The sequence below is a fragment of the Chlamydotis macqueenii genome, chromosome 1, assembly GCF_036417535.1.
Source record: "Chlamydotis macqueenii isolate bChlMac1 chromosome 1, bChlMac1.mat, whole genome shotgun sequence".
Lineage (NCBI taxonomy): Eukaryota > Metazoa > Chordata > Aves > Otidiformes > Otididae > Chlamydotis > Chlamydotis macqueenii.
Window position 1 is genome coordinate 75,891,491 of NC_141556.1, and position 25,109 is coordinate 75,916,599.

The following is a 25,109-nucleotide window of genomic DNA, read 5'->3' on the forward strand; positions in this document are numbered from 1 at the left end:
TGATAGCTGGCATTTCTGAAGGTACTCGCTTTATTAAGCTGTACACATTTACTTTGGAACAGTTCTGGCACCGAAAGCCTCTTTCTCCTTTTTCTTTTACCTTCTAATTCTTGAAAAATGCCTTTTGTATGCTTCATTTCAGGAGGAAGTTGAATGACAAAATGTGTCATGCTGGGAAAACGGGAACTTTGAAAAGCAGAAATATGTTTCAGTATCTGCCTTACCCGGAGGCTTTCACTCAAGAGCCAAATTCCCTTGGAATGTAAATGAAAGCTTTAAAAACTTTGCAGTTTTACCCTTTTTACTGCAATAGTGAACTGCCTTCCTATTTCTTGGCCTTTAGGGGTGTGCTTGGGTGTATAAATGAAAATTTTTATCAGCCTTTCTGTGAATGATGTAGCTGTTTTGGGAGAAAGGATTGGTGTTGTCTGCCCTGCTGAACATGTATGTAGCTTTACATTTTAAATGTGAATTGGAGACCCAGCAGCATGGCATAAGTAGGATCATTCTGGCATGCAGAAAAACAAGTGCTTTTCTCCGAGAGAAGTGTATGTGGTGTTTGCTCCTCAACTTAAATATGTACTAAGTAATGAGTCCAGAGTAAACTTATTCTAGGGCGGCTGTATAATTATACTACATGCATGGTTTCAAAAATAAGAATTATATTTCCATTGTGTGAGTTACATTCAGATTAATTTGATAGTATAGGTCCAGCCTTATTTGACAGTAAGAACAAGCTATATGATATAACACAGTTCTGCAGGAGACTTGCCCCTAAAGAGACTGGGACCCTCAGACCCATTCTTACAGAAGTGAAAACTGATCATGATACCCATCACTGTCTAATTGGCACATACTTGTTCTTCTGCTGGCAATCTGTGTAAAAAAAAAGCAAGAATTGATCAAATAGGTTACTGTAGTATCCTGAGAAATGTGAAACCCTCTAAAAAGGAAGATAGCTGGGAAGATTGGTTTCAGTTTTCAGTGCTCACATAGAATACTTAGATTCTCTCTGAGAAATCATTTGAAAAGTAAATGTGAAATGTTGGAAGATTATGTTTGAAGGATCTGAAATTATGAACTTATCTACTTTTTATCTTTTTGGTGTATTTTGTTGTCTGATTTTTTTTCTTTTTGCTATCCAAGTATTTGAATCTTCATTATCGCTACAGTCCAAATGCTTGGTGATGTGAAGTGTTACAATTATGCTCCCTACTGCATATCCCTGTCCTGTTGCTCAGTTTTGCAGGCTGGAAAGTATGCCATGGGGTAATAAAGCTAATTTCTTGAGATCTTGTGGCACATCTGTGTTGGGATCCTGTTTCATCCCTTGTTATCCTTTTCTCTTTAAAGTCTAGAGCTACCTGGATATGTAGAAATAGGCTCTAAAATTACCAAGGATGTCAAACTTCCATCCTTCCTTCCTGCCAAGCAGCAGCTCTGTGCTCACTCTCTTCTTCATGTATCCTGAATGTCCTGAGATGGAGCTGTAGAGGCTGGAGATAGTGAGTGAGAGAGGCTTGGATTTTGTGTTCTCCCACCTTCCAGATTAGAAAATGACCCCACAAGGTGCCAAGTGTTTCTTTCAGGTGAGAACAGTTCTCTAGGTGTCTTGATTTCTTCAATTTCTCCTCTTCTGAGTTGTTGTAGCAGGTGGGAATGGATACCTGATTTTGCTCTGATTAACCAGAGCCTGAATCCAATAGTCCAATATGAAAACATTAATGATGGACTATGGGAGCTTCCAAGAAGCACCAGAGAGAGAATGTGAGTTTTGAGTTACTACTTGTGTAGCAGAAACTGGGTGTGGGGTTTTCAACAGTGGAAACACTTTCAGGAAAACCAGACAAGGGTTTGACGTAGAGCTGTTGTGATAGATTGAAGCACGGACTGAAGTTGTAGTAAATGCTGCTTGGCCTTTTTCTGCTTCCCAGTTAAGAAAGATCTGGGAATAAAAACATAAATTGTATGGTTGGACCAGGCAGCATTTTTGTACCAGAAAGGAGATGGTTGGTCAGGACAGACTTGGTCAAAGGAGACTGTGAAACTCCAGTTTGTTAGCATTGGTCCTGCTGTCCCCTTTCTGCTGTTGTATCCTGCTCTCCCTTGTCCTTCAGGAACATCCTGCATCTCCTCCCTGCTGTGCTACCCACCTTTCCTCCTGGTCACCCCACACCTATACCTCCTCATGTGTCCATGCGTTGCTGCTGAGCAGAGCAAGCATCAGGAGGAAAGGCTCATGCTGTGAGTTCAGCCATCCATCCAGGAGGCACAGGCTTGATTTCTGGGCCAAGTGGCACATATGGCGTCTCCATTTCTGGCAGCTCCAAGACATTGTCCTGTGGGCTGTGCACAGCTTGGTGTCTCCTGTCGATTAGGTTGGTTTGATGTCTCTCTCATTCACAGTCAGAGGTGTATAATTTTTTTCTGAAGTAATAGGCCCTTCGAAAGGTCTTTGATCCTTGTTGGCCATAGGAGTTTTGGCCATATGCAGCTGGCTGGTTAATATTACCTTCTTCTAATGCAAGGCTGGGGATGCAGCAGGAGTAGAATTGTTCCATTGCGCAAATGGCATGAGTTTGGGTGAATTAGTAGGTTTTTTAAGGCATTTCTGAGAACTATGGGTGGCACCTTTTCAAAACATTCCTGTTAATGTGGTGAGGTCAGTAGAAGTAGTGTGCTGTCAATAAAAGGCCCTATTTTGAAGCTTCTTCCTTCCTTCCCCCATCCCCTCCGGCATCATTTGTTTATAAAGGTCATACTTGAAGATTTTACTTGGTTACTCCTAATTGAATATTTTGTTTGGGATGTGGATTTGTGCTTTGTTTGGGGGGTTGTTAGTGGGAGGAAAAAGGATGAAGAGGTTTTCCCGGCTGTGAATTGATGTAGGATTTTCTCTCTCCTTGTCTCTCCTGCCAGGTCTGTGCTCTTTTCCACTTACCTTGGGGAACCTGGAGAGCTCATGGCATGTGTAGGTTTTACAAAGCTGTATTGATTTTTTTTTTTCTTTCCTTTCCTTTTTTTTCTTTTTTTTTTTTTTCTTTCCCCCTCTTCCCCCAATGACATAGCTAACTGGGAACACCTTGGGACACCAACTGCAAACTGAGCAAATGTAAAGTAAATTCTGTCTCAAGGAAATGTTGCGCTGTGGTACAGCGTGGTCTGGAGGCAGGGCTGGTGACGTGTGTGCAGGGTATGTGGGATGCTGGAAGCAAATGCCTCTGGTGATGTATGCCTCCTGCTCTGGTGAGCTTATGCCATGGTGTGACAGTGGAGTCAATACAAGTTTCTTCTCTGTTAAATAGTTTTCTCTGAGCTCACTAACTTATGGGTTGGGTTTTTGTCTATATCTTCCTACTGTAGAACCACAGTTGAGGGTCAGCCCTGCTATTAATAGCATGGTGTGCTAGTGCCAGAATTGTTATCTCCTTTTTACAGGCTTAATAAAATCAAGTGACTTAGATTTGCTATTTGGTAATGTCTGCATTTGTGAGTATAGGAGCATGGGGAAAACAAATTAACAGGAAACAAAACTATAGTGTTATTTTATCCTACCAGGAATACAAGACGTGCAAAGGATAAATATCCTGTTTCTTATCGGTGCTAGAGTGTGCTCATTATACCCTAAGTAAAGGTTAATCCATTTCAAGTCTGGGTTAATTCTATGCTGTCCTGACACTCCAAAATGATCAGAAGAGGGGTTTTTACTGTATTAGGTCATTTCTTGAAATAACTTAATCACAGATGCCAGTGTGTGGTCAGCAGTTGCTCTGTTTGATTTGGGTGTGGCAACATGCTTTTTTTTGCGTCTTTTTTTTCTTTCAGATACCTGTCTTATATTTATTTTTTCCCACCTATGAAGGGAGAAAGAGAATGTAATATTGTACAACAGACTCAATAAGGAGAGCAGAGCAAAGTTCTCAAACTTTTGGAGAAGTGTCCAGTATTGGGTACATATTTGTGTGAAGAATAAACCCCTTAATTTTTAGTAAAGATTATTAACAGTTGACAGCTCTCGTCTTTCTTTAGTAGAAAAATGATGGGGATAAAAGATTCATTAAAAAATAGAAATACTGACATCATCATAAAGCAGCTGTAGTGCTATTCAAACCTCTTTGTATATGTAGAGATACATTTTTATTCTCAGAATGCCAGCATCTTGTGTAGTCCAAAATACACAGCTAAAATAATATCCCCATAATGCTATAAAACGCCTTTATTTGTGACACAGCAGCTGCATTTCTGGCAACAAATATCTTATTGTTGCACCAAATCCAATTAAAAATCCGCAAGATAAAATGCTGTCCTCACAGAGGGTAGCAGGCAAATCCAAAACAAAAAGCCCAGAGCAGAATTTAAAAATCTTCCTGTCTGAGGTGGACATGCAAGTTATATTCTGTATGAAACTTTTAGTCAGTTCACCTTAAAAAGTATTAGGATCTGCTTGAAAATCATAAATGTAATTTGGGATTTGTCTTCCTCAAACCCCCCTGGTGAAATGGAAGAATTGTCTAAATACTCAAAGGAAGTGTATGTACTTTTGTGTAATTTAAAAAAAAAAAAAAAAAAAGCCACCCTCCAAAACAACCCGAATAAACAAGCGTGGGGCTGAGATGCTGCTATTCATGGCTCCCCTCCATGGCAGAATAGCAGCTTTCCTAAAGTGCCTGAACCCGCTTCCACATAGGGCATGAGTCCTGTTCTCTTTTTTTTTTTTTTTTTTTTAATCTACCTTAGCTTCCCCAGACCAGCTGTAAGGGACTCACGACTGCCCTAAAGACATCTTTTCCCAGTGTTAAAAGTGTTGTTCCAACACATCCAAGTTCTTTGGATTCAAGATGAAAGCTATGGAAGAGAGCAGCCTTTCTTCTTTCCTATTTCTTTCCGGTTTAAGTGCTCAGTGACCACGTGCCCTGACCTCTAAGTACTTTACCTACATGGGTAATGTATTTACAGCTGCATTTGGAGTCTGCTGCTCTAAGATTTCTCTCCTGAATCTGAGAATCTGAACACAGGGAGCCCTGTAAAAGAGCATCCACTCCAGAAAATGCTCTTTTCATTGGCAGTGTGGCACAGAGGTGGTCAGAAAGGAAACAAACGGAAAGACTGCTTGCCTAATGGCCTTGTGGTGGGGAAGGACTTTCTATTCTTGGTGGTCGGTTGTTGCTTTAAAAAACCAACCAACCAAAAAGCCAGCAACAGTAGTTTTCCACTTCAAATACAGCAATTCCATTATTTCATTTTATGTGATGATTTCTAGAAGTCTCTGCAACTGTCCACATGTAATTTTGTTGAGTGGCTTTGAATTTTAAAGATATTTAATGGCTATCTTCGTGAAACGACTTCTCCTCTGGATGGGATTAGGAGTTTTGTCCATTTAATTTTTCATTTGATCCTGTCTTTTTGGTAGCACCTAGCATATCTGGAGTCTGAAATTGTCATAGAGTTGTGATATGTCCAGCTGTGGGAGCTGCCTGGTCCTCCTCTCGCCTCCCCTTTTTCCTTTCTGTGCTCCGCTGCCTCTTACCTCCCCCAGGCTGGGCTCAAGTCTGCCGGAGGTCCATTTTCCTTGTCTGTGGAGAAGCGCTGCTGGATGAGCTGCCTGTACCCTGCACAATTCTTTGCTATGATTCACCCTTTGTTTTGCCAACATGTTATTTTTTTTAGAGAGTGGGTAGTGAGTCCTCCTGCTATCCTCAAGATAGTTTTATAATACAGTTTTTTAGTGGAGTTTCTTATATATAAAGAACAGTGCCTTTCTTGTGAATTCTGTAGCATCTAAGAATTTGGAGATGGAGAGTGGAGAAAGAGGAATATATATTTTAATTTATTTTTCAAGTGAGTAATGATTTGACGTGCTCTGTTTCAGTACATGTTACCATGGCGATGACTGCAGGGACTACAACATCCTTTCCCATGAGTAACCACACCCGGGAGAGAGTGACGGTGGCCAAACTTACACTGGAGAACTTCTACAGCAACCTAATTATACAACACGAAGAGAGAGAAACCAGGTACTGGCTCTGCTTCCATTCACCCCTCTTCAGCTTTTCTCAGTTGGCTTTTGGCAGTGTTTGTTCAAGGACACTTTAATCTGCATGTATGGAGCAGTTCTCAGAAGTTTTCTGCACTTGGTAGCAAGGACCTAATCCCTGAAGGGCACAGGCTACCTTTCAGCTGGTTGTGCTGGTAGAGCTATAAACATCCCCTGCCATTGCACCAAGCAGTCACTGAGTGACCAAAGACCTCTATTTCTTAAGTTCTTGTACAATTTACCTCCTTGTCAGATTATTACTATATTGTGAAAACTGCTTTGTGCAGGGTCTTACTCTGTAGCACATGTGAGCTTTCTACTTCTGCGTGTGGAGCTGGCGACCTTCAGTTCTTCCCTTGTGCCACAAATAAACTCTACAGAGGTAGATGCTGCAGAGCTGCTGATGGGTGGTAACTTGGTTTTGTGCAAGGCAGTGGCTCGTGGTGTCTATTCATGCTCTTCAGCATAGACCTTATGCCAAGACTTCGAAACCCTGTAGAAGGGAGTGTGAAAGAAGCAGGGAACAGGACTGATAGTAGAAGTGTTTGGCAGGATGATGGGGTAAGGAAAAGAGGCAGGGAGCTGGGGGTGGTCTGGGGTGGAAATAAGGGTCAGGAAAGAGCGTAGGGTTGGTGATGAAGGGTTTTGAGAGGCTTTTGGGTGGACAGGAAGAATTTGGGGGATAATGTAATATCCACCTCTTAAACCCTTCTTGTGTGGTGTTGACTGGCACTCCTTGCATGTGAGTATGGGTTGGTCATCTCTACTTTAACTTCTCTCATCAGTGCCCAATTCTGCCTCTGCTGTGGTGAAGTACTACTTGAATTAAGTGTTAAAGCACCAAGCATTTGATTATAATGAATGCTGTGTTTCAAATTGTCATCAGCATGTGAAATTGCCATTCCCTTGGTAATATGTTTTTAATTGAGGGGTTTTCAGCTGAGCAGCAGGGTTTCTCTCTTCATCATATTTAGTCATTATCCCATGTAATTGTGTTGCTTCTAGTTAGGAGAATAGACTGTCTACCAAGGGCCTTTAATTTAGGGGATCCTGCTGTACTTCCCGAAGTGTAGAAAGACAGTAGCAGCCTGGCATCCAGCCTTCGATCTTCTGGCCGCTGCTAGTGGGTAATTGTCTTTCTGAAAGCTGCACCCTAACGGTCATAAAGAAGCATCACGTGGGTGGAAAAAGAGGAGTGCAGTAGATACATTGCCACATGCTGACCCCTGCCATCTGTGGGGTACTCCTGGGCTTCACTCCCTGATCGACCCTCCCAGCATGGCATGGCATGAGCTGGAGGAGCCCCTGGCCTGGGTGAGCCTTGGTCCAGGCAGGACACTGGGAAGAGATTATGGCAAATCCAGGAGGGAAGAGTTAGTTGGCACGAGGGTAAGGGGAGCAGGACCAGGAGTGTGACCAGGGAGAGATCAGTAAGGCTGGGACTGGGGGTGAAAGCTGGAGCTGGCTGAGGGGTTGGAGGTAGAAAGTACATTTTTAAACTTGCTTATACATTTTCAACAGCTTTGGTCACAAATGATTAAATGCATGGAGCGGGCAATAAGTTGTCAAATTTCCATTTGAGGAAAAGTCTTTGCTATCTGGTATATGTGAAGTAAAGGCATTGTCTTGCTGTAGGGTTAGGTTTGTTTCTAACAAATAATAAGAAAAAGCAATCTCCTGTCTCTCCTCCCTTTCCAGGCAGAAGAAGCTAGAAGTGGCTATGGAAGAGGAAGGCCTTGCAGATGAGGAGGTAATACCACCTTAGTAACCTTTGAGATTACTTTGCTTTTGTAGCAGTACTTCACATTGGTATTTGAGGAGCTTACAGAAACTTTAGTTAGCATGACATTAAATGTTGTTTTGTAAATGAATGTTGCCCCTGTAAATAACTTATTTTTTAGAGACACATGTGAATACACTTGAATGATACTTCCAATAGCTAAGGCTTTTCGTGCCACCCTTAGTCCTTATTAGATGTATGGCTGCAGCAAGTACATAGCATACTTTTCAAAGATTAAAATTATTTGCTGTTATATTTGGCAAGAAAAAAAAAGGTGAGATGTGCTTGGAAGCAGTGGGTAGAAAGCAAAATGCTGAACAGCTTTTTTTTTTTTTTTTTTCCTTGATTTGAGCAATAAACTGGGCACAAACTTGCTCTACGTGAGCAGGATCTCTCAAATAAGGAGGGATCCCTGTCCGGTTGAGATCTCTCAGAACTTTGATCAATAAGTTGCTTTTCTGAAATCCATCACACCATGGCTACCTGTACTGCCTTCAGGATAGGCAGGGAAAAAAGTTGGAACATTGCCTCAATCATTTCTGAGTTAGCGTGGCTGCCGTAACTTCTGGGAAGAAGGAAAAGCAACTGTGGGTGTGTAATGCCATCTTGTGGTTTTAAATGACAGTGTCATCCTAGTACAAAATCTGGCAGGTGCTTGATCGATGGATCTCGTTAGCAGTTTCCAAGATCTTGGCATCTCTGGGAGCATAGGTCAGCGTTTGTCTTCCCGCAGGGTGAATCCCGTTGATGTTTTTATAGAACAAAATATGAGACAGGATTTAGACAATTTTTTTTTCTCTTTCAAATAGAAATGTTTGCCTGCCATAAACCAAATGGATTTTGTTATAGGTAGCATAAGTTGGATCTCAGCTGCCTGTTAGGCTCCTCTTTCTCTGTCATCACTCGTTTCAGTGGGGTGCAATTATTGATCCTTCACACTGCCCAGAAACAAGAGGCCTTGCCTCAGCTAGTGACTTTGGCCTTTGGACTCATGTACTTTGTTTAAAGCAGTATGTTTTTCTTTTTCTGTATTATTTTTTTGTTACTGTTTCTTTATATCTAAGTTGAAAAAAAAACAAAACCAAACCAACCAAACAAAAAAAAACCCAAACACTCCCCCTGCCTCCCCCCCACACAAAAGTGAAACTGGGCCTGAGTCCTCTATATAGAAGACCGTGCTCATGGATCATACTTTGAGAAATGCAGAAAGATTTCTCCTTTTACATTTCCTTTGTAATCCTAATGGGAGAGAGAATACCTCCCAGGAAGAGAGATTGTATATATTGACTTTCTACTGTCAAATGACTTATAAATTTCTGTGTATGTGTCTCCTTAGAAAAAACTGCGCAGGTCACAACATGCTCGCAAAGAAACAGAGTTTCTGCGACTGAAGAGGACTAGACTTGGCTTGGATGACTTTGAATCTTTGAAAGTTATAGGAAGAGGAGCATTTGGCGAGGTTTGTGGCATTCTTGCTTGAACAGGATATTAAAATTGGATTTAACATTAAAATGAAGCATTTTAATTACAGAATTAAAAGTTCCAGTTGGGGAGCTTTGTTGCAGAATAATAGCTATTTCAGTAATTGTGCAAGTGTGCTAAGTCCAGTAATGAATTACATGCATTGATTTCTCAAGGGCCCCTGGAAAGGCCCTTCCCAAACTGCTGTGGCCCATGTGGCCCCCCAAAGTGGTGGATGTGCTATTGCACAGGTCCTCTCCAAAAACATCTCCCTGCCCTGTGTCACATCACCGTTGTATCTGCTCCTGAATTTTAGTGTACAGAATTTCACAACTACCTGGAATTTAGTGTGCCTGCTAACTTTTTCTAAAACAATAACTATGTCAGACTATATGTTCATCACTAGTGTTAGTGTTGTACATGGTGTAGAATTTTTTTTTTTTCATGTGTTTTTAAATATTTAAGAAAAGAACTTTTCCATGCCCAGCAATTTTGAGCATTCCAGTATGTTCCATGCTGGGGTCTAGTTTCTGAGGTAGAGAAGATTGATTGGGTTATGTTTCTCATTACAGGTACGCCTTGTTCAGAAGAAGGATACAGGTCATATTTATGCAATGAAGATACTAAGAAAAGCAGATATGCTGGAGAAAGAGCAGGTTTGTGTTGTAGCAGTCCTCTAGATTTCAAATTTACTCTGTCTAGAAAATTGATGAACTTCTTTCTGGTAGATAAGTATTTTTGGCAATATTTTCCCCTTATATAGCCCAGATAATGGTATAGCAGTTCAAAGAATCTATGAAGTTGCTACCACAATACAAAAAAAAGAGTAGAAGTCAGGAAATAAGGTCGTGTAACAGCATTTTTAAAAATGTTTTACTGACAACTAATTTGGAATAGTGACAAAGATTTTTTTTTTCCCCCTCCCTTCCTTTATGAACACAGACCTTATAGTACTTTATTTGTAAAACTGCATTTCAAGGAAAATGCCTTTTGAAAAGTAATACTGTGCAAAAGTAAAAACTGAGACTACTCAACATTTTCTTTTGATGATTAGATACAAACAGATGTCACATTGTTCATTGTCTTTATTTTCCTTTGTTTTGCTTTTTAGTCAGGTTTTGTCTCATTTTGTTTCGCTTTGTTTTTGTTAGTTTCGTTTTTGCTTTTACTTTTTAGTTAACAATTCACTGCAAATTCCTGGTAGGACACAGCAAGTACTTTAGCACCACAAAGCAAGTGTGGATATCTCAAGATAAAAGAGGACTTTTCCTTACCAGTCCAAACCTTACCCATCATTTGCTCTTGTGTGACATTTCCCTGCAGTAGTACTTGTACTTCATTTTTTCCCTGGCACAGATTTTTTTATATCCTCAAGCCCATGCCCAGAATATAGGGAACCAGAGGAGCAGCATCTGTACAGCAGGCAGGATGTGTGTGGCCCTCTGGTTGAAGCCCTGCCCTCATTTCATAACCTGATGTGGCAAGGAGGCTGAGCTCACACTCTCCATTTGGTTTGAGACAGTAATCTTCCCTGGAGAGTGTTTATCTGCTGTAATTTTCATTACCTGGTTTGTTCAACGGAAAGCAACACAGGACACATTGGATGGGGTTCTGAGCAACCTGATCTAGTTGGAGATGTCCCTGCTCCTTGCAGGGCAGTTGGACTGGATGACCTTTAAAGGTCTCTCCCAACCCAAACTATGATTATATGAAAATTAATATTTATTTATTTCCCCCCAAGCCTGATAGCTTGGAAAAAGCCTCAGGCTTACCTTGCCAAGTTTTTAAGCTGTGAGATGTGTATAGAAGTAGCTATTATATATGAGAAATAGGATCACTTCTGACAGTAATCATAATGCATCTACCATTTTACCTCTTGGTTCCTGCATTCTTGAAAACCACCTCTGGCCTTTTCCAGTAATTTTGTCAGTATTTGCACCTTGAGTTGCATGTTAAGTTTTTGTCTGAGCTTACAGTATGGACACTACCATATAAAAATCTGTGATGGTCTACTCTGTAATTTTTTTTAATTTGAATTTGAACCCTGTTTCATTTTAGGGTATAGTAAAAAAGGGAATTACCGTTTTCCACCAGCTTTTTCAGTTCTTTCCAACAAACAGAAACAGCTTAACAAGCTATGCTTTGTGTTTCCAGAGTTGTGTGAATGGTTATTTTCCACATTGAGTTGACTTCTTTGGGTTTCTGCTGGGTATTTTGAGAGGACTTTGTAGGGTCTATTAAAAACCTATGAAAAATAGGAGTATGAAAAATAGTTTCTTCATCAAAGATCATGAAAATATATTGAGAACTAGGAACATAATATGATGTTCCCTATTGAAATATTTACGTTGTCCTTTAATAATACTATTTTTTAAAAAAAATTTAGGTGGCCCATATCAGAGCAGAAAGAGATATTTTGGTTGAAGCGGATGGAGCCTGGGTAGTGAAAATGTTTTACAGCTTTCAGGATAAAAGAAATCTTTACCTGATCATGGAGTTCTTACCTGGAGGTAAGCTGTATGTTGTGGTCTTAGGTGACAGAAGTACTTCTTCCTTGGCTTTTGTTGTCAGCTTCATAAAATGTTAAACAAGCATGCTATATAACTTGTTAAAATTAAAAAAATAATAATGTTGTTTTAAATGAAGTCCCAGTAATGTAACCACTCCTGATTTTTAGGGGAAGGAGAAAGATTATGGATTAAATAATTATTCTGATCCAGTGCTCTGCTTTTTACTGCTGAAGCTAGTAAATACGTGCAATACACAAAGCTAGTAAATACATGTATTATGCATTAAAATTCACTGTATCTTCCTGAGCTATCCAATCAAAATTCCTATTTAGGATTTCTAACAGTTTTAAATCTAGTTTACCGAAAAAGTATGTTGGGTTTGTAGGTCCTTGCAGTAATAGTTTTATAATTAGTAGCTATAAGGCCAGTTACAAGCTTAAATTTGGATTCTACTGGGGTTTCACATAGAATTAGTCTTGTGATTAAAACGTTCTGGTTTCTAAGCTATATTTTCTGCTCTTTGATTAGGTGACATGATGACCTTGCTAATGAAGAAAGACACCTTATCAGAAGAGGAGACACAGTTTTACATTTCTGAGACCGTGTTGGCCATAGATGCTATTCACCAGCTGGGATTCATCCACAGAGATATTAAACCAGATAACCTTCTGCTAGATGCTAAGGCATGTAATGTGCATGTAAACTGCCTATGCTTTAAACACCTCAATCTGCAGATAATGCCATTTTTAGTGATGCTGATCGGTGGGAACCAGTAGTGCCACACCAATCACCACAGTGATTTTAAAGTAGCTGGAGTAAAGGCAGAAAGTGGTCATTATGTTTTCCTTAAGAACACTAGTATACTTAAACAACGCAAAACTGACCTTGTTTTTTGCTGGAAAGCCTTTTAACCCTTTTAAGGCAAGCCTTTTAAGTGAGAAAACCCACTTAGGTTGTCCAGACACTCATATTCATACACATTAAAAACTGATACACTTAGTTACTTCAAGATGAATGAAAGCATGAAACATTCAGACAACGTTCAGTTCAATTCCTGCAGTTCTCGTTTGTTTTGTTATCCACTCGCCAATGGAAACACTCTGTCTGCTAGACTGACTATAGGGAGCTATGAAATGGACCCAGTAAGCATCATACACAAATCTCTGGACCATCCAGCACTGATATCTGGAGACCTGATTAAGAATGGTTTACCTTCAAAACAAAACAAAGGAGTTTTGTCCTAGAGGCTTTCTCAGCCTCAGTGGTATCCAGTTCAAAACAAAAACCAGATAAACTAGCTGCCCTCAGCTGTTGCAGAATGGTAGATGTAACCATTCCCAGGGGGCAATAACCCTTTTGAGAGAAAACATACTCTTGCAGTACACCAAGATTCAGTCATTATCTGCCTACTTGCCCTGGATTAGGTAGTCCTGTGCCAGTTCATCATGGCTGGGGAAGGCTTGTATAGTTATTAAAACTTTCTTTTTCAAGCTCTACCTTTCTAAATTATGTTTTCATCTTCTCCGATTTTTTTTTTTTTTTTTTCCTCAGGGTCATGTAAAACTGTCTGATTTTGGGCTATGCACAGGTTTAAAGAAAGCTCACAGAACAGAGTTCTACAGGAACCTTACACACAACCCACCAAGTGACTTCTGTAAGTATAAGGTGTCCTAGTTAAACATTTAAATAGTTCTGAGCTGCAGCTATGCCATATCATTTATTTCTGCTGGAATAAGCAAGATTGGTCAGGCTGATTGCATTTAATTGGAGAACTGGAAATGCATGTTCCCGGGGACATGGAAGCATTTCACGGGAAAGAAATTACAATTTCTGCAGTGTTAACTTATTTTTGCATGTTCATACACAAATACACATCATGTAATCTATCTATATTTTAATGTATTTATCATAGCAATGTTAGTGAAGTCATAGAAATGCTCTTTCAGAAGGGACATGGATTTCATGTACCAACTTACTGAAGTCAGTGACAATCTCATGAAGATTTTCATAAAAGAAAACATATTCATCAACATGCCTTGGTGACACATCCACCAGTGTTTTATTCTGCAAATGTAAAATTCCTCTGCAGTTCTTTTTGGATTCTTCACTTATTGCTTAAAAAAACCATCGCCTGTATCTGAATATACATTGCCAGCTGCAACAATAAGTGCTGCTGATCTTAGATCAACATGTAAAACTTATAGCAAATTCTAATTCAGAATTTCTGATCATGTGTCCTACTTAGATGAGTTTCAACTGCAAATTGGACAGTGGTTTTTCAGTATATTTTTCCATCTCCAGTTACAATCAAGCATTTGTTTCTAGACTAAAGCATTTTAAAGATACAAAATAGTTATTCTTTGAAAACAGAATGTTATCGATCTTTTAATTCTCATAAATGCATTTATTATCTAATAACTATTTTGTAAATTAGCATTTCAGAATATGAACTCAAAGCGAAAAGCAGAAACATGGAAGAAGAACAGGCGACAGCTGGTGAGTTAATAAAATCATGTATAATTTTTTTTTTTCTTTTAAACTACTCACAGAAAACATTAAATAAAAACTCAGCTACTGGTTTCTGAAAACTGAACGGCCCTCATGTTACAGATGTCACTCTCTTCAAGCTCCCCAAATGGCAAATAACTCAGAAGAAGGTGGTCTAGTGATTCCATTTGTGGAACAGCTCAGAGAACAGGCTTGCTTTGTCTGTTTTGCAGAGCTGTGAGAGAAGACCAAGGCCCTGCTCTTCTCTATGCCTTTGTTTCCCTTATGAGCATCTGGAGTAACTAACCTTGGGTGTCAGCAGCCACTTAGCAAAGCTGTATCTTGAGGTTTGTCTCCTAGACTGGCCTGGTGTTGGCACTGTGTGTGAACTTCTGGGTTTAATTCCTGCAGTTCAGTGTCACACGATGATGTGTAGCTGCATGGTTCTTTTTCAGAGAATTGTGGGGAAAACTGGTTATGGGAATGGGAATACGACAGAAAGGCAGTGGAGGGGATTGGCACCGGAGTGCTGCAGCCTGGGTTTATAATGAAGAATGGTCAAGTAATAAAGGGAGCTCTGGCATTAACTGAATCAAAGGCAACTATCTGTCAGCCATGTGATTTCAGAATTTCAGCCCTGCTCATGATTTTCACCAAATAGCAGTTGCAAAAAAACCCACAGTTTTCAAATTCTGGAACTTTATTTTGCACGCTCTGTTTTAAAAATGATATGCTGCATCATTCCCAAAAAAACTTTTGGATTATGTTTTCTTTCCTCTTGAGACATAATGAGATTACACTGTAATCGTGCTGCCTCATAGGGGTTGTGTTTCACGCCCTTACTCCTCCTTGGAGTTAGATCCCTGAAAAGACTATATCTCCAAGTCAGTAAAGACTGATGTGGCAGAACTGTATGATGAAACTAGATTAATCATGAGACAGTTCAACAGAGCAAATGAAAGGCCAAAATGATAACTTGTATCAACACTATTTGAAAAGGACTCATATTCTTGGTTTTCCGTTGGTTAAAAACTAAATGCCTCTGCTCTGTTCAATAAAATCAAGTATTTTGCTTCTGGTCAGACAAATGAAAGTAAAATATTTTTCCAGCAAAACTGATTTTGGTGGACTTCTTTGATTTTGTGGGGTTTTTTTTTGTTGTTTTTTTTCTTCCCTGCCCTGCCCCATGCAAAATTTTCCATCAGTAAAGAGAAATTCCCAAATATAACAAGATTTAGTAATTAGCCAGAATCATCTAGGCTGCATATTTAAAAGGCTAAAAGGATGGCGCCTGCCTCCAGCAAGAACTTAAACTAATTTTGCAGTAAAGACAAGGTAATACATGCAACAGCTAGTGCATCATGAGTGTCACACATGGGAATCTACCAAAAAAAAAAAACCCACCAAACAAACAAAAAAACTCAACTGCAACAAAACCAACAGAACTTCTTGGGTATTTTAGTAATGTAACTATGTGAAACTTTAGCTAAGATGACCTTCTGATATTGCAGTAGGAATATTCTATCATTTTGTCACATTTAGGAGGACTATTTCAATTTACTTTCAAGGTTCTCTATGCATACCTATGTAAAAGAATCACGTTCTTGGGGCTTTAGGTACTGTGAATTCTCAAATTAAGCATTCTTTTCCATCCAGATAACAAAATTCTATATGTGAATTCCCAAGAAAAGGTTTTGTAAAGTATAAAAACATAGTGCTTATCTTTTAAAGAGTTTATGCTTTTTTCCAGGCGTATTCTACTGTTGGAACCCCAGACTATATTGCACCAGAAGTATTTATGCAGACTGGGTACAACAAGCTGTGTGACTGGTGGTCTTTAGGAGTGATTATGTATGAAATGCTAATAGGTATGTTAAAGACTCCAACTTAAGAATTGTTCAGAGGTAACAGGGGTCCATAAGTTCACCAAATCCCGTCCCCTGCATAGCAGAGCTACCAGGATTTCATTCAGTTCTATCTGAAGTAAGCCTCAGATTCAGCTTCCAGAAAACTTTGAAGTCCTTCCACATTTCCAAGAAGATGGCAAGAGATGATGCCTCACTTAGTTGTTTCAGTGAATTATTGTTCACTATTAAATGTTTTTGAGGTTCAGTCTCATTACTTGGAAGTAACAAAATAACCTTTAATGTTGCATTACAAACGAGAAGACTTTTGGCTAGTACTACTAGTTAGATTTGGGATCTATAGTGGCAAAAGCAGAGACCTGGGTCACTTTCCTCTTCTGTGAAAAGCTTGTTAATTTTTCTATTTGTTTGTGCAGGGTATCCACCTTTCTGCTCAGAAACACCACAAGAGACTTATAGGAAAGTTATGAACTGGAAAGAAACGTTGGTATTTCCTCCAGAGGTGCCCATTTCAGAGAAAGCAAAGGATTTAATTCTAAGGTCAGTAACAAAAGCCTACTTCTGGCTGCTCACCCAGACGTAGCCATCTTCCATTAGGTAACTTCCTCTTCTACATGAAGGAAGCTTGAGACTCAAAGGGAAGTTGGTTTATTCTGTGTAGCCATCCTTCATATATTATTTTAGTCTTTTTCTCTTTTTCCCTTTGTCATTTGTTTAACATGAAGGAATAAGCTGTAATGATCTTGACCTGTATCATGGTATCAGGAGAAACAGAGCAGAGTGGAAAAAAAAAAAAAAAAAAAATCCAAAAAAAACATGATTAACACACGGAAGGAACTAGAAAACAACAGCTTGCCAGCACTTAATGCACTGAACAAATCTTTGGATGTTTTGGATTTACTCACTTTTTCCAAAATGACAGTTTTTAATTCATTTAGTTTGTATGAAGTTTTTGCAAGGGGTTTTGGTGTCAAGGTCAAGCAGAAATGCTTTGAGGGGGTTGGGTGGGTTTTGGTTGGGTGGGGTTTTTTTTGTTTTTTTTTTCCCCCAAAGATAATATTAGAAGCTTACACAATTTTGTTACAGGCAAAAAGGGGAACATGCTTCATAGGCAGAACCAGAACTTATTATTAGTCCAAGCAGTGCTCCACAACAAACATAACAAATACATAGCGTACAGTTATTCTTAATCCAGCTACAGTGATACTAGCAGTTCAAATTATTTAATTATTGCTAATCCTCATTAAGAAGTTTGCATATAACAGTTTTATTATGTTTTTCAGTATCTGTTTCTCTGGTGTCCTGCTTAACCTCTCCAGCATGTTGTCAGCATCATAAGTTCTTTGCTGGAAATAGTACAGTGTTGCTGCTGAAGATTTCTTCCTCCTCAGTCTTAGCTGTGTTTGGGGCATTTTTTGGTATTTCAGGCAGTTTATTTGTTAGCGTGTCTTGCTCGTGAATTTACTTATACAAAGACTACTTGAATGTATTAGGTTTTTCTCCGTATATGGAAGGATTTAAATTACAGCAAAACATCTCTAGTCATAGATAATTTAGTAAAATGAGGTCAAAACAGCAGGTTAGACAACAAACATCTGGCCATTGGATACTTTGTCCATTACAGCTTGGACAAGTTACTTAACATGTATTTCAACTTAAAAGAAGTTGCAGACAAAGCTAAAGACTCTTTATTTTTATGAATACAGATAAAACCAAACTAAAATAGGCTTAAGTTCAGACAAAGCCTGACAATCTTGAGACCTGGTTTGGCTAGCTGTTGTTACAAGGTTTGAGGTCTATTATTAGTACTTGACATCAACTAACTGGCTGTGCTGCAGTAGAAATATAAGCAGGGGTTTTTTTGTGGTGTTTTTTTTTTTTTTTCCCCAAGTGACACTCTACTACAAGTAGAAGAACATTAGAATCTATAACTGGAGTCAGCTTATAGCCTAACTTGCAACCTTACTAAATTACCTGCTGAAAATTTAACTAACTAGCAAGAAGGTGACCTTTTTAATATTGCAATGTATTGATGTGAAAAGTGCCTTGTGAATCTGCATTATGTCATTGTGTGGAGAGAGAATGAGTTCAGGATAACTAGAGGCTTTGCTCATCTAGGCAAACAGGATTTCATTTAACAAAGACCAGCTGACTTTTAGAACAAGAGGAGGCCCACATCGCTATGCTACCAAGTGCTCCCCAGTTTCAGGAGATCATCAGGTGACTTCTCACTTGGCAAGACCAAGCTTTTTGTTCGACATGGTGTTTCTTCCTGTTATTGTAAACCTCCCTTTTTGTATAACTGTTGACACCTTTTGCCATCCTCAAAGACTGCCAGGATGGTGTATCATAGAATGGTTAGGACTGGAAGGGACCTTCAAAGTTCATCTAGTCCAACCCCCCTGCAAGAAGCAGGGATATCTCCAACCAGATCAGGTTGCTCAGAGCCTCATCCAACATGGCCTTGAACATTTCCAGGGATGGGGCATCCACCACCTCTCTAGGCAACCTGTTCCAGTGTTTTACAACCCTCACTGTAAAAAATGTTTTCCTAATATCTAATCTAAATCTACCTCCTTCTATTTTGAAACCATTACCCCTAGTCCTGTCACAACAGGCCGTACTGAACAGTCTCTCCCCATCTTTCCTGTAGGCCCCCTTGAGGTACTGGAAGGCTGCTATAAGGTCTCCCCGGAGCCTCCTCTTCTCCAGGCTGAACAGCCCCAACTCTCTCAGCCTGTCCTCATAGGAGAGGTGCTCCAGCCCTCCGATCATCTTTGTGGCCCTCCTCTGGACCCTCTCCAACTGGTCCATGTCTGTCTTATGTGTAAAAATATATAAAGCAGTTATATCTTTGCTCAAGCATACAAAAGATAGCTAGGAATGAACTCCTAGGCCAAGTGTTGATATGCTCACCATCTCCTTGATGAGATACTTCAGAGTCTTTTCCAGCCAGGTAGGTGTCAGCCCTGGCAGGTGTCAGTCCAGAGGAGAAGGGTCAGCCTCTGCTGCTCCCTGGAACAAACCCCTGATGTTGCTGAGTTGCTGTCAGAGAGCTTCCATCTTCCTATTTTTTTTTTTTTCTTTAGGATTTTATATTTTCCCTTGTGCTGGTTTTTCCTCCTGCCTGCTTGAGCAGGTAACAGTCCCCATCTCAACAGTCCAAGCTCTGTCTCCAATTTAACCTTTTTCTCCTTACTTAACTCTATGGACTTTTTCACAAATTGACAGTTTGTTCTACAGTCTGAGCCAAGGCTATGCACCTGGGCCGTTTCAGAAATAGGCCTTGGGTCTTTGTACCACCAGCATCTGGACCTTTAAGGAGAGAGAAGAGGAGGTGACGGGGAGAACAGGGCATGCTACGGACATGGCATGTTTTGAATGTCTATTGGCTCATTGTAGTTCCAAAATGTTGACATCAGAGAGTAGTCCTATTTCATTTAATGTATCTGTTCCTGTCTATTTAACTTTGAAACATGAGTTTTAAATAGCTGAGAACATGCATAGTTGTTTTCAGTGGTAGGGACTTAAGTCTCCATTCCAAACTAATCTTACATGGCTAGAACTTGCAGCAACTTTTCACAAACCTTGAAGACAAGGATACAACAGTTTAGAAAATGTGTAAGTTACTGTCATAATGTCTTTTTCGTTTGGGACTTTAAGAATATTCTGCTTCTACTATTTCCCTTCTCTCCTAGATGCAGTGGGCTGGTTTTACATTACTGCAAATGATGGAACAATCTGAAAGAACTTCCTCAAACTCCTGATACAGGATACTATGTCAGTCTTATTTGCTGTTGCTTCTGTCTGCATTTATTGTAACGTTCCTTTTATTTTTTTTTGTTTTTACTTTTTCAGGTTTTGTATTGACGCAGAAAATAGAATTGGTAGTAATGGAGTAGAGGAAATAAAAAGTCATCCCTTTTTTGAAGGAGTTGACTGGGGACATATCAGGTATACATATATTTATGCACATTTTAGAGAGAGAGAGTAAAAGCCATGAAAGCAAGAATTTCATGTGCTGTGATGTCAAGAATAATTCTTTCCAATTTATCTTTTATTTTGAAAGGCAGCTACTGGGACTAGGTGGGTGACAGTGAAGGGTTTCAGGTTTGCTGACATTCATAGATCTAATCAGAGTTTAACTGTCTTGAGATGCCTCAGATTGCACCAGAGTGACCAGGACGGAAAGAAATTGTGGTAGGGTGGCTGTGTTATTTCTGATATATGCTCTGATATCCGTAGAGAGCTCCTCTTCTAGCAGTAATGGGCTCTGCAGCTATTGCTATAATTGACTTTTTTTTTTTGTAATAGGAGCATGAGAAAAGCAAACTCTATTCAAAAAAATTCAGGGGAATAGATGAACAAAGAGGAGAAGCAGCAAGTAGGAGGAAAACACAGGGTATTTCTTTACTGCAGGCTTGCAGATACTACACGTGAGTGAACTGATATGTCTACGGAGCGCTGGGCAGAGGCACTGACTCACCTCGGCGTGGCAGCCTCTGTGGCCAAATTCTGCTGGGCCAAGCCTGGGTAGAGGCCCGGCCAAAGCAGCCATACCAGTTCCAGCATAAGCTTGGGCATGCAAATGCTAAGCTACCTCTGCACATACTCAAAGTGGTGTAACACCTTTAGAGCAGAATTTGGTGGAACCACAGACGTTTTCAGCTAAAATAACAACTACTGGTCAGCTCTGTTTAAGGCTTGAGGTAGTCTGCTCTTTCAGCAATACTGCACTTTATGTGAAAAATCCATACTGTGGGCATGTAGATTGTCCAGCTCTTGAACTTCTCATTTCCTCTGGTGCAGAAAGCCTCTTTTAACTTGTCTTTACAGTGTGGGAAACATTAATAAGAAGAGCAATGACATATCTGTTCACACCACATTTGGCAACCTGGCAAAATAGTTTCCCAATTGCACCCAGAAGTGGATTTAATTGTAATTAAACTCATTACAGTTGTAATTATTATACAATTGTAAATGAATGACTTTCCTACAGTGCTATATTCCAGTTCGAATGCTTTAGTGGGACAGATCACTTAAGCAACTTTAAAAGCCACCTTAAAACTTCTTAAAGGGCTGCCTAATTGTTGAGCTAATAAAGCAGTAACATATCCAACTCATTTTGGATGAGAGATACTGGCAACTGAGTGTCAGAAATAGGAGCTACAGTTGAAAGGTATTTGGATGAGGTCCAGGCTGATCAGCGCTGGAATAATAAAGCAACATGTGTGATGGCTCCAAATGCAAATGAAATCCTGCTCAACTGGGGAGGCTGGGTTTATGAAATGAAGGTGACCACAGTGGTTCTTGGTGACAACCAAGATCGTAGCGATAGCTGTATGGCAGATAAGTATGGAATGCTGTTTCAGTTAATGGGAAAACTGTTTTCCCCAAGTTGGCCAAGAAGATACTAATGGTTGACAGGAAACCAATAGATCTCCCCATGTCAGAAAGCAGGCAAGTCAGATACATCTCTAGTGGAAGACTCAGTGGAACATTTGGGCTTTAAATTAAAGGGATGTAAGTGTTAATAGAGATGTTAAACATAACTGAAACTTAAGGTATCTTTTCCTAATAATTCTGGCATTTATGTCTGTCTGCAGGGAAAGACCAGCTGCCATCCCTATAGAAATTAAAAGTATTGATGATACTTCCAACTTCGATGAATTTCCTGAATCTGATATTTTACAGCCAGGTGAGACTGCCATTGTAGATGCCAAATTTCTAACTATGACATGCCAGGACACAGAGATTAACAGTTAAATCTATTAGTAAAGATGGTTTGCATACATAGTGAGCACAGAAAACAGTATCATTTTCTACTGTACAGTCTGTCTAACCAAATTCTGCTAAAACATTATGCACTGATTTGCTTTCTCTTTAATGACTTCGGAGTTTCATGTCAAACATAAATGTTCACATATTTGTGGGCAAAAAATTTTAGACAGTTGATTATTTAACATAGTGATGTATGAACCTGAGTAGCTCTACAAATCATTTAGGGTTTTTCAATTGTTAATTTATTTTGGCAAGGAGTAGGAAATTCTTATACATAAAAGGTTTGATTCCCTGACATGCCAAATTCTCCCAGCTCCCACTATTTTCAATGAATTATTAACGGCTTAAAGAGAGGCAGATATATAACAAAGATTAATTGATGACAGATAAGTGTAGATGTGCTACCAACCATAAGAATTATCAAAAAGCTGTTTGTTTTGGGTTTTTTTTTTCTGAAATGGCTTTTATTTAATGGCAAAGAGGTTTGTCCTTTTAATGCAGAAGCAATCAATGCAGTGCCTGCCTTAGTTATTTAAGTCCATATTTGGGTAATGCTAAGTACACTTGTATTGATTTTGGCATTTCAGACCCACTGTATCACTGAAATATTATTGTAGATCAAGATACCTAAATATGAACTTTGATATTGGGGGTTTTGGCATCTTGAGTTTAAAATATTGTTACAGAACTCTAAAAGCAGCAACTAGAGAGCTAAATTATAGAAGTCCACTGCAGTGAATGTTCGAGTGCAGCACGCCAGCCATGTGGGCTGTTCATAAAATAACAGGAGGCTGTACAAGCCTCGCTAAAGCTATAAGCAGAGAGGATGTCCTAGAAGAGTAATATGTGCACGATACCTGTAGTTCTCTTGGGAGAACTTGGATATATCTTTTTCTTCTGTTTGTCATGAGGATAACATGATATGCACACCTGTGTTTGTGCACAAAGCATCCCAAATGTTATGTTTTTCATAACTGTGTATCTTGTGTGTTTTAGAGGTTCCTGTCAAGGTATGGGAGCCTGTTGTGGTGTGTAGACATGCTAAAAAGAAATAAAAATACCCCAAACCCAAACAAACAAAAAAAATCTTTTTTTCTGCCTCAGAAATATATCCTGAAATTATAACTCTTCTCAAACCACTGACAAATGCAACTGACTGTATCAGAAACAAGATTTCTTCAAAGAATTTCTGTTGACTAGGGGAAAGAGTTCAGGACTGCTTATATTGGTGCTCTGTGAAAAGTCCTCTCGAAGCAATGCTGTTTTTAATTGTTTTGTTTTATTTTTATTTGTGTTTCTGAATTCTAGTGCCAAACACAACGGAACCTGACTACAAATCCAAAGACTGGGTTTTCCTCAATTATACCTACAAGAGGTTTGAAGGGCTCACGCAGCGTGGCTCGATCCCTTCCTACATGAAAGCCGGGAAGTTGTGAAACAAAAAACACAAACCCATAAAAAAAAAATAAAATACAAACCTCAGGTAGCTGCATCACCAGACCTGCTTGGCGTTAGTTATCAATACATTGACTCTGGTGCGCATCAATTTCACAAGGAAATTCTACAGGATTAGGATTTCTAAGACTACTACAGGAATTAGTTGGCAGTGCCAGCTGGCTTTTTTTTTTTTTTTTTTTTAAATATTTGAATATTTTTGTTAACTTTATTATACAAAGGTACTGGAATAAAAGGAACGTACATCCCTTTGTAACTGCACTGCCTATGTGTGTATAACGGTTAATTATGCCTCTCTGTACTGTGGCTTTGTACTGTAAACAATCTAATCCACCCAGGAGTAAAACATATCATTTTATGCAGCATTGTTATTTATACTACTTACCTGGTGGGTTTTAGATATGCAGTATAAAAAAACATTGCCCACAATTGCAAAATTCTCTAATCAGTCACTCAAGGGCATTCCATTTGTGGTCTGCAGGTACCCCAGGAGGGAGGCGACATTAGATTATTTTAAATAGCAGTGTCCTGTGAGGCCTGTTTGTACCCTGCCTATCCTTGCTCCCCCAGTGTCCTGTGAGGCCTATTTGTACCCTGTCTATCCTTGCTCCTCCCCGCTGGAGGGCTTTAGCAGCTGATCATCCCTTCTTTTTCTTCCTTTTTTCCCCACTGTGTGTGGTGACAAAACAGTTCTTTGTTTAGTGGTATTTCTGCTTTAAATGGTAACTGATGGGTATTGTATTTTAAGATGATGATACCTGTTGGCAACCTCAGAAGAAAAAAGGAATCTGAATAAAAATGATAAAGATTTTTAACAGAAGGGAATTTTTTTTTCCTGATATCAAGTTCTGTAAAGATGGCAGTTTCCAGGACTCTGTTCCTACCTCTGTTTTAAGGCAGATCATCTTTTCGCTACTTATAATTTAAATAGCCTTTTCTGTCTGTGCAAGACATTCTAGAAACGTGATCAAATTGCTGCTTTTTCTTCTTTGTCTCCCTAAGAAGTGCCAGGCAGAAGGGATCCTGCTCTAGGCTATTTTTTTCCAGAATACCCCTTAGCAGCCTCTGCCAAGCCAGAGGAAATGGAGCATCCCAATAGACTCAGGTTTTCCTGTGGGCTCCGTCTTCTTCTACTATCTCCACCTAATGTGGACCATGGGATTACAAAGGATCACTTGAGGCTGCAGCCCAGTTTCCAGGAACCAAAACTGACCACAACTGACTTGGGCAGAACATCTGAACGCTCTTCTCCCCAGTCTGCAGGATGGTGACAAACTGACAGCAGGGAGGAGTCTTTTCCTAGGTTGAGGAAACTGAAGCAGAAATTTCCCCATGTGGTGGGTATGGTTTTGCTTCTCAGCCCAGCAGCAGTTCAGGACTGAATTGCACTCCTCGAATATTTTGCAACTATCTGGCTGCTGGCAAACTTATCTACACCTCTGCCTGTACTAGCATATTATCTGCAGTACTTGGCATATATCCCAATACAGTAGAGATCTTTGATATCATTTTCTGGTTACAAAAGAAACTTACAGCAATGAACAATTCCTCAGTAATTGAACAAGCACAGTCACTGTTGCCTTCTTCCTCCTCTGAACGCAAGGGAAAGGCACTCTAAAACCTCTGCAATGCTCACTGGAGTGAAGCTCAAGATGTTTTGGCATATACTGGGAACAACTCCATTAGACTGGCTTTTGCAGCAAAATGGAAGTGACTATTTACAAAGCCATTACAGA

The 25,109-nt window shown here is 39.6% G+C and overlaps 1 protein-coding gene across 1 annotated transcript; it reads left to right on the forward strand.

Annotated features, from left to right (window-relative positions):
- On the forward strand, nt 1–23,935 carry STK38L (serine/threonine kinase 38 like). The gene is made up of 14 exons (XM_086757099.1): nt 1–21; nt 5,870–6,014; nt 7,733–7,784; nt 9,151–9,273; nt 9,848–9,931; nt 11,662–11,785; nt 12,314–12,468; nt 13,337–13,439; nt 14,220–14,281; nt 16,023–16,140; nt 16,554–16,677; nt 19,996–20,091; nt 21,744–21,835; nt 23,227–23,935. Exons 2-14 carry the CDS (start codon nt 5,881–5,883, stop codon nt 23,352–23,354), a joined length of 1,395 nt encoding a protein of 464 aa, XP_086613225.1. The 5' UTR covers nt 1–21; nt 5,870–5,880; the 3' UTR covers nt 23,355–23,935.
- The last annotated feature ends 1,174 nt before the right edge of the window (nt 23,936–25,109 follow it).

Bases quoted from the DNA above. Each gene is read 5' to 3' on its own strand.
- STK38L (XM_086757099.1), top strand. From the start codon at position 5,881: ATGGCGATGACTGCAGGGACTACAACATCCTTTCCCATGAGTAACCAC. The intron at 11,786-12,313 runs GTAAGCTGTATG...CTCTTTGATTAG, and splicing joins CATGGAGTTCTTACCTGGAG to GTGACATGATGACCTTGCTA. The intron at 14,282-16,022 runs GTGAGTTAATAA...GCTTTTTTCCAG, and splicing joins AGAAGAACAGGCGACAGCTG to GCGTATTCTACTGTTGGAAC.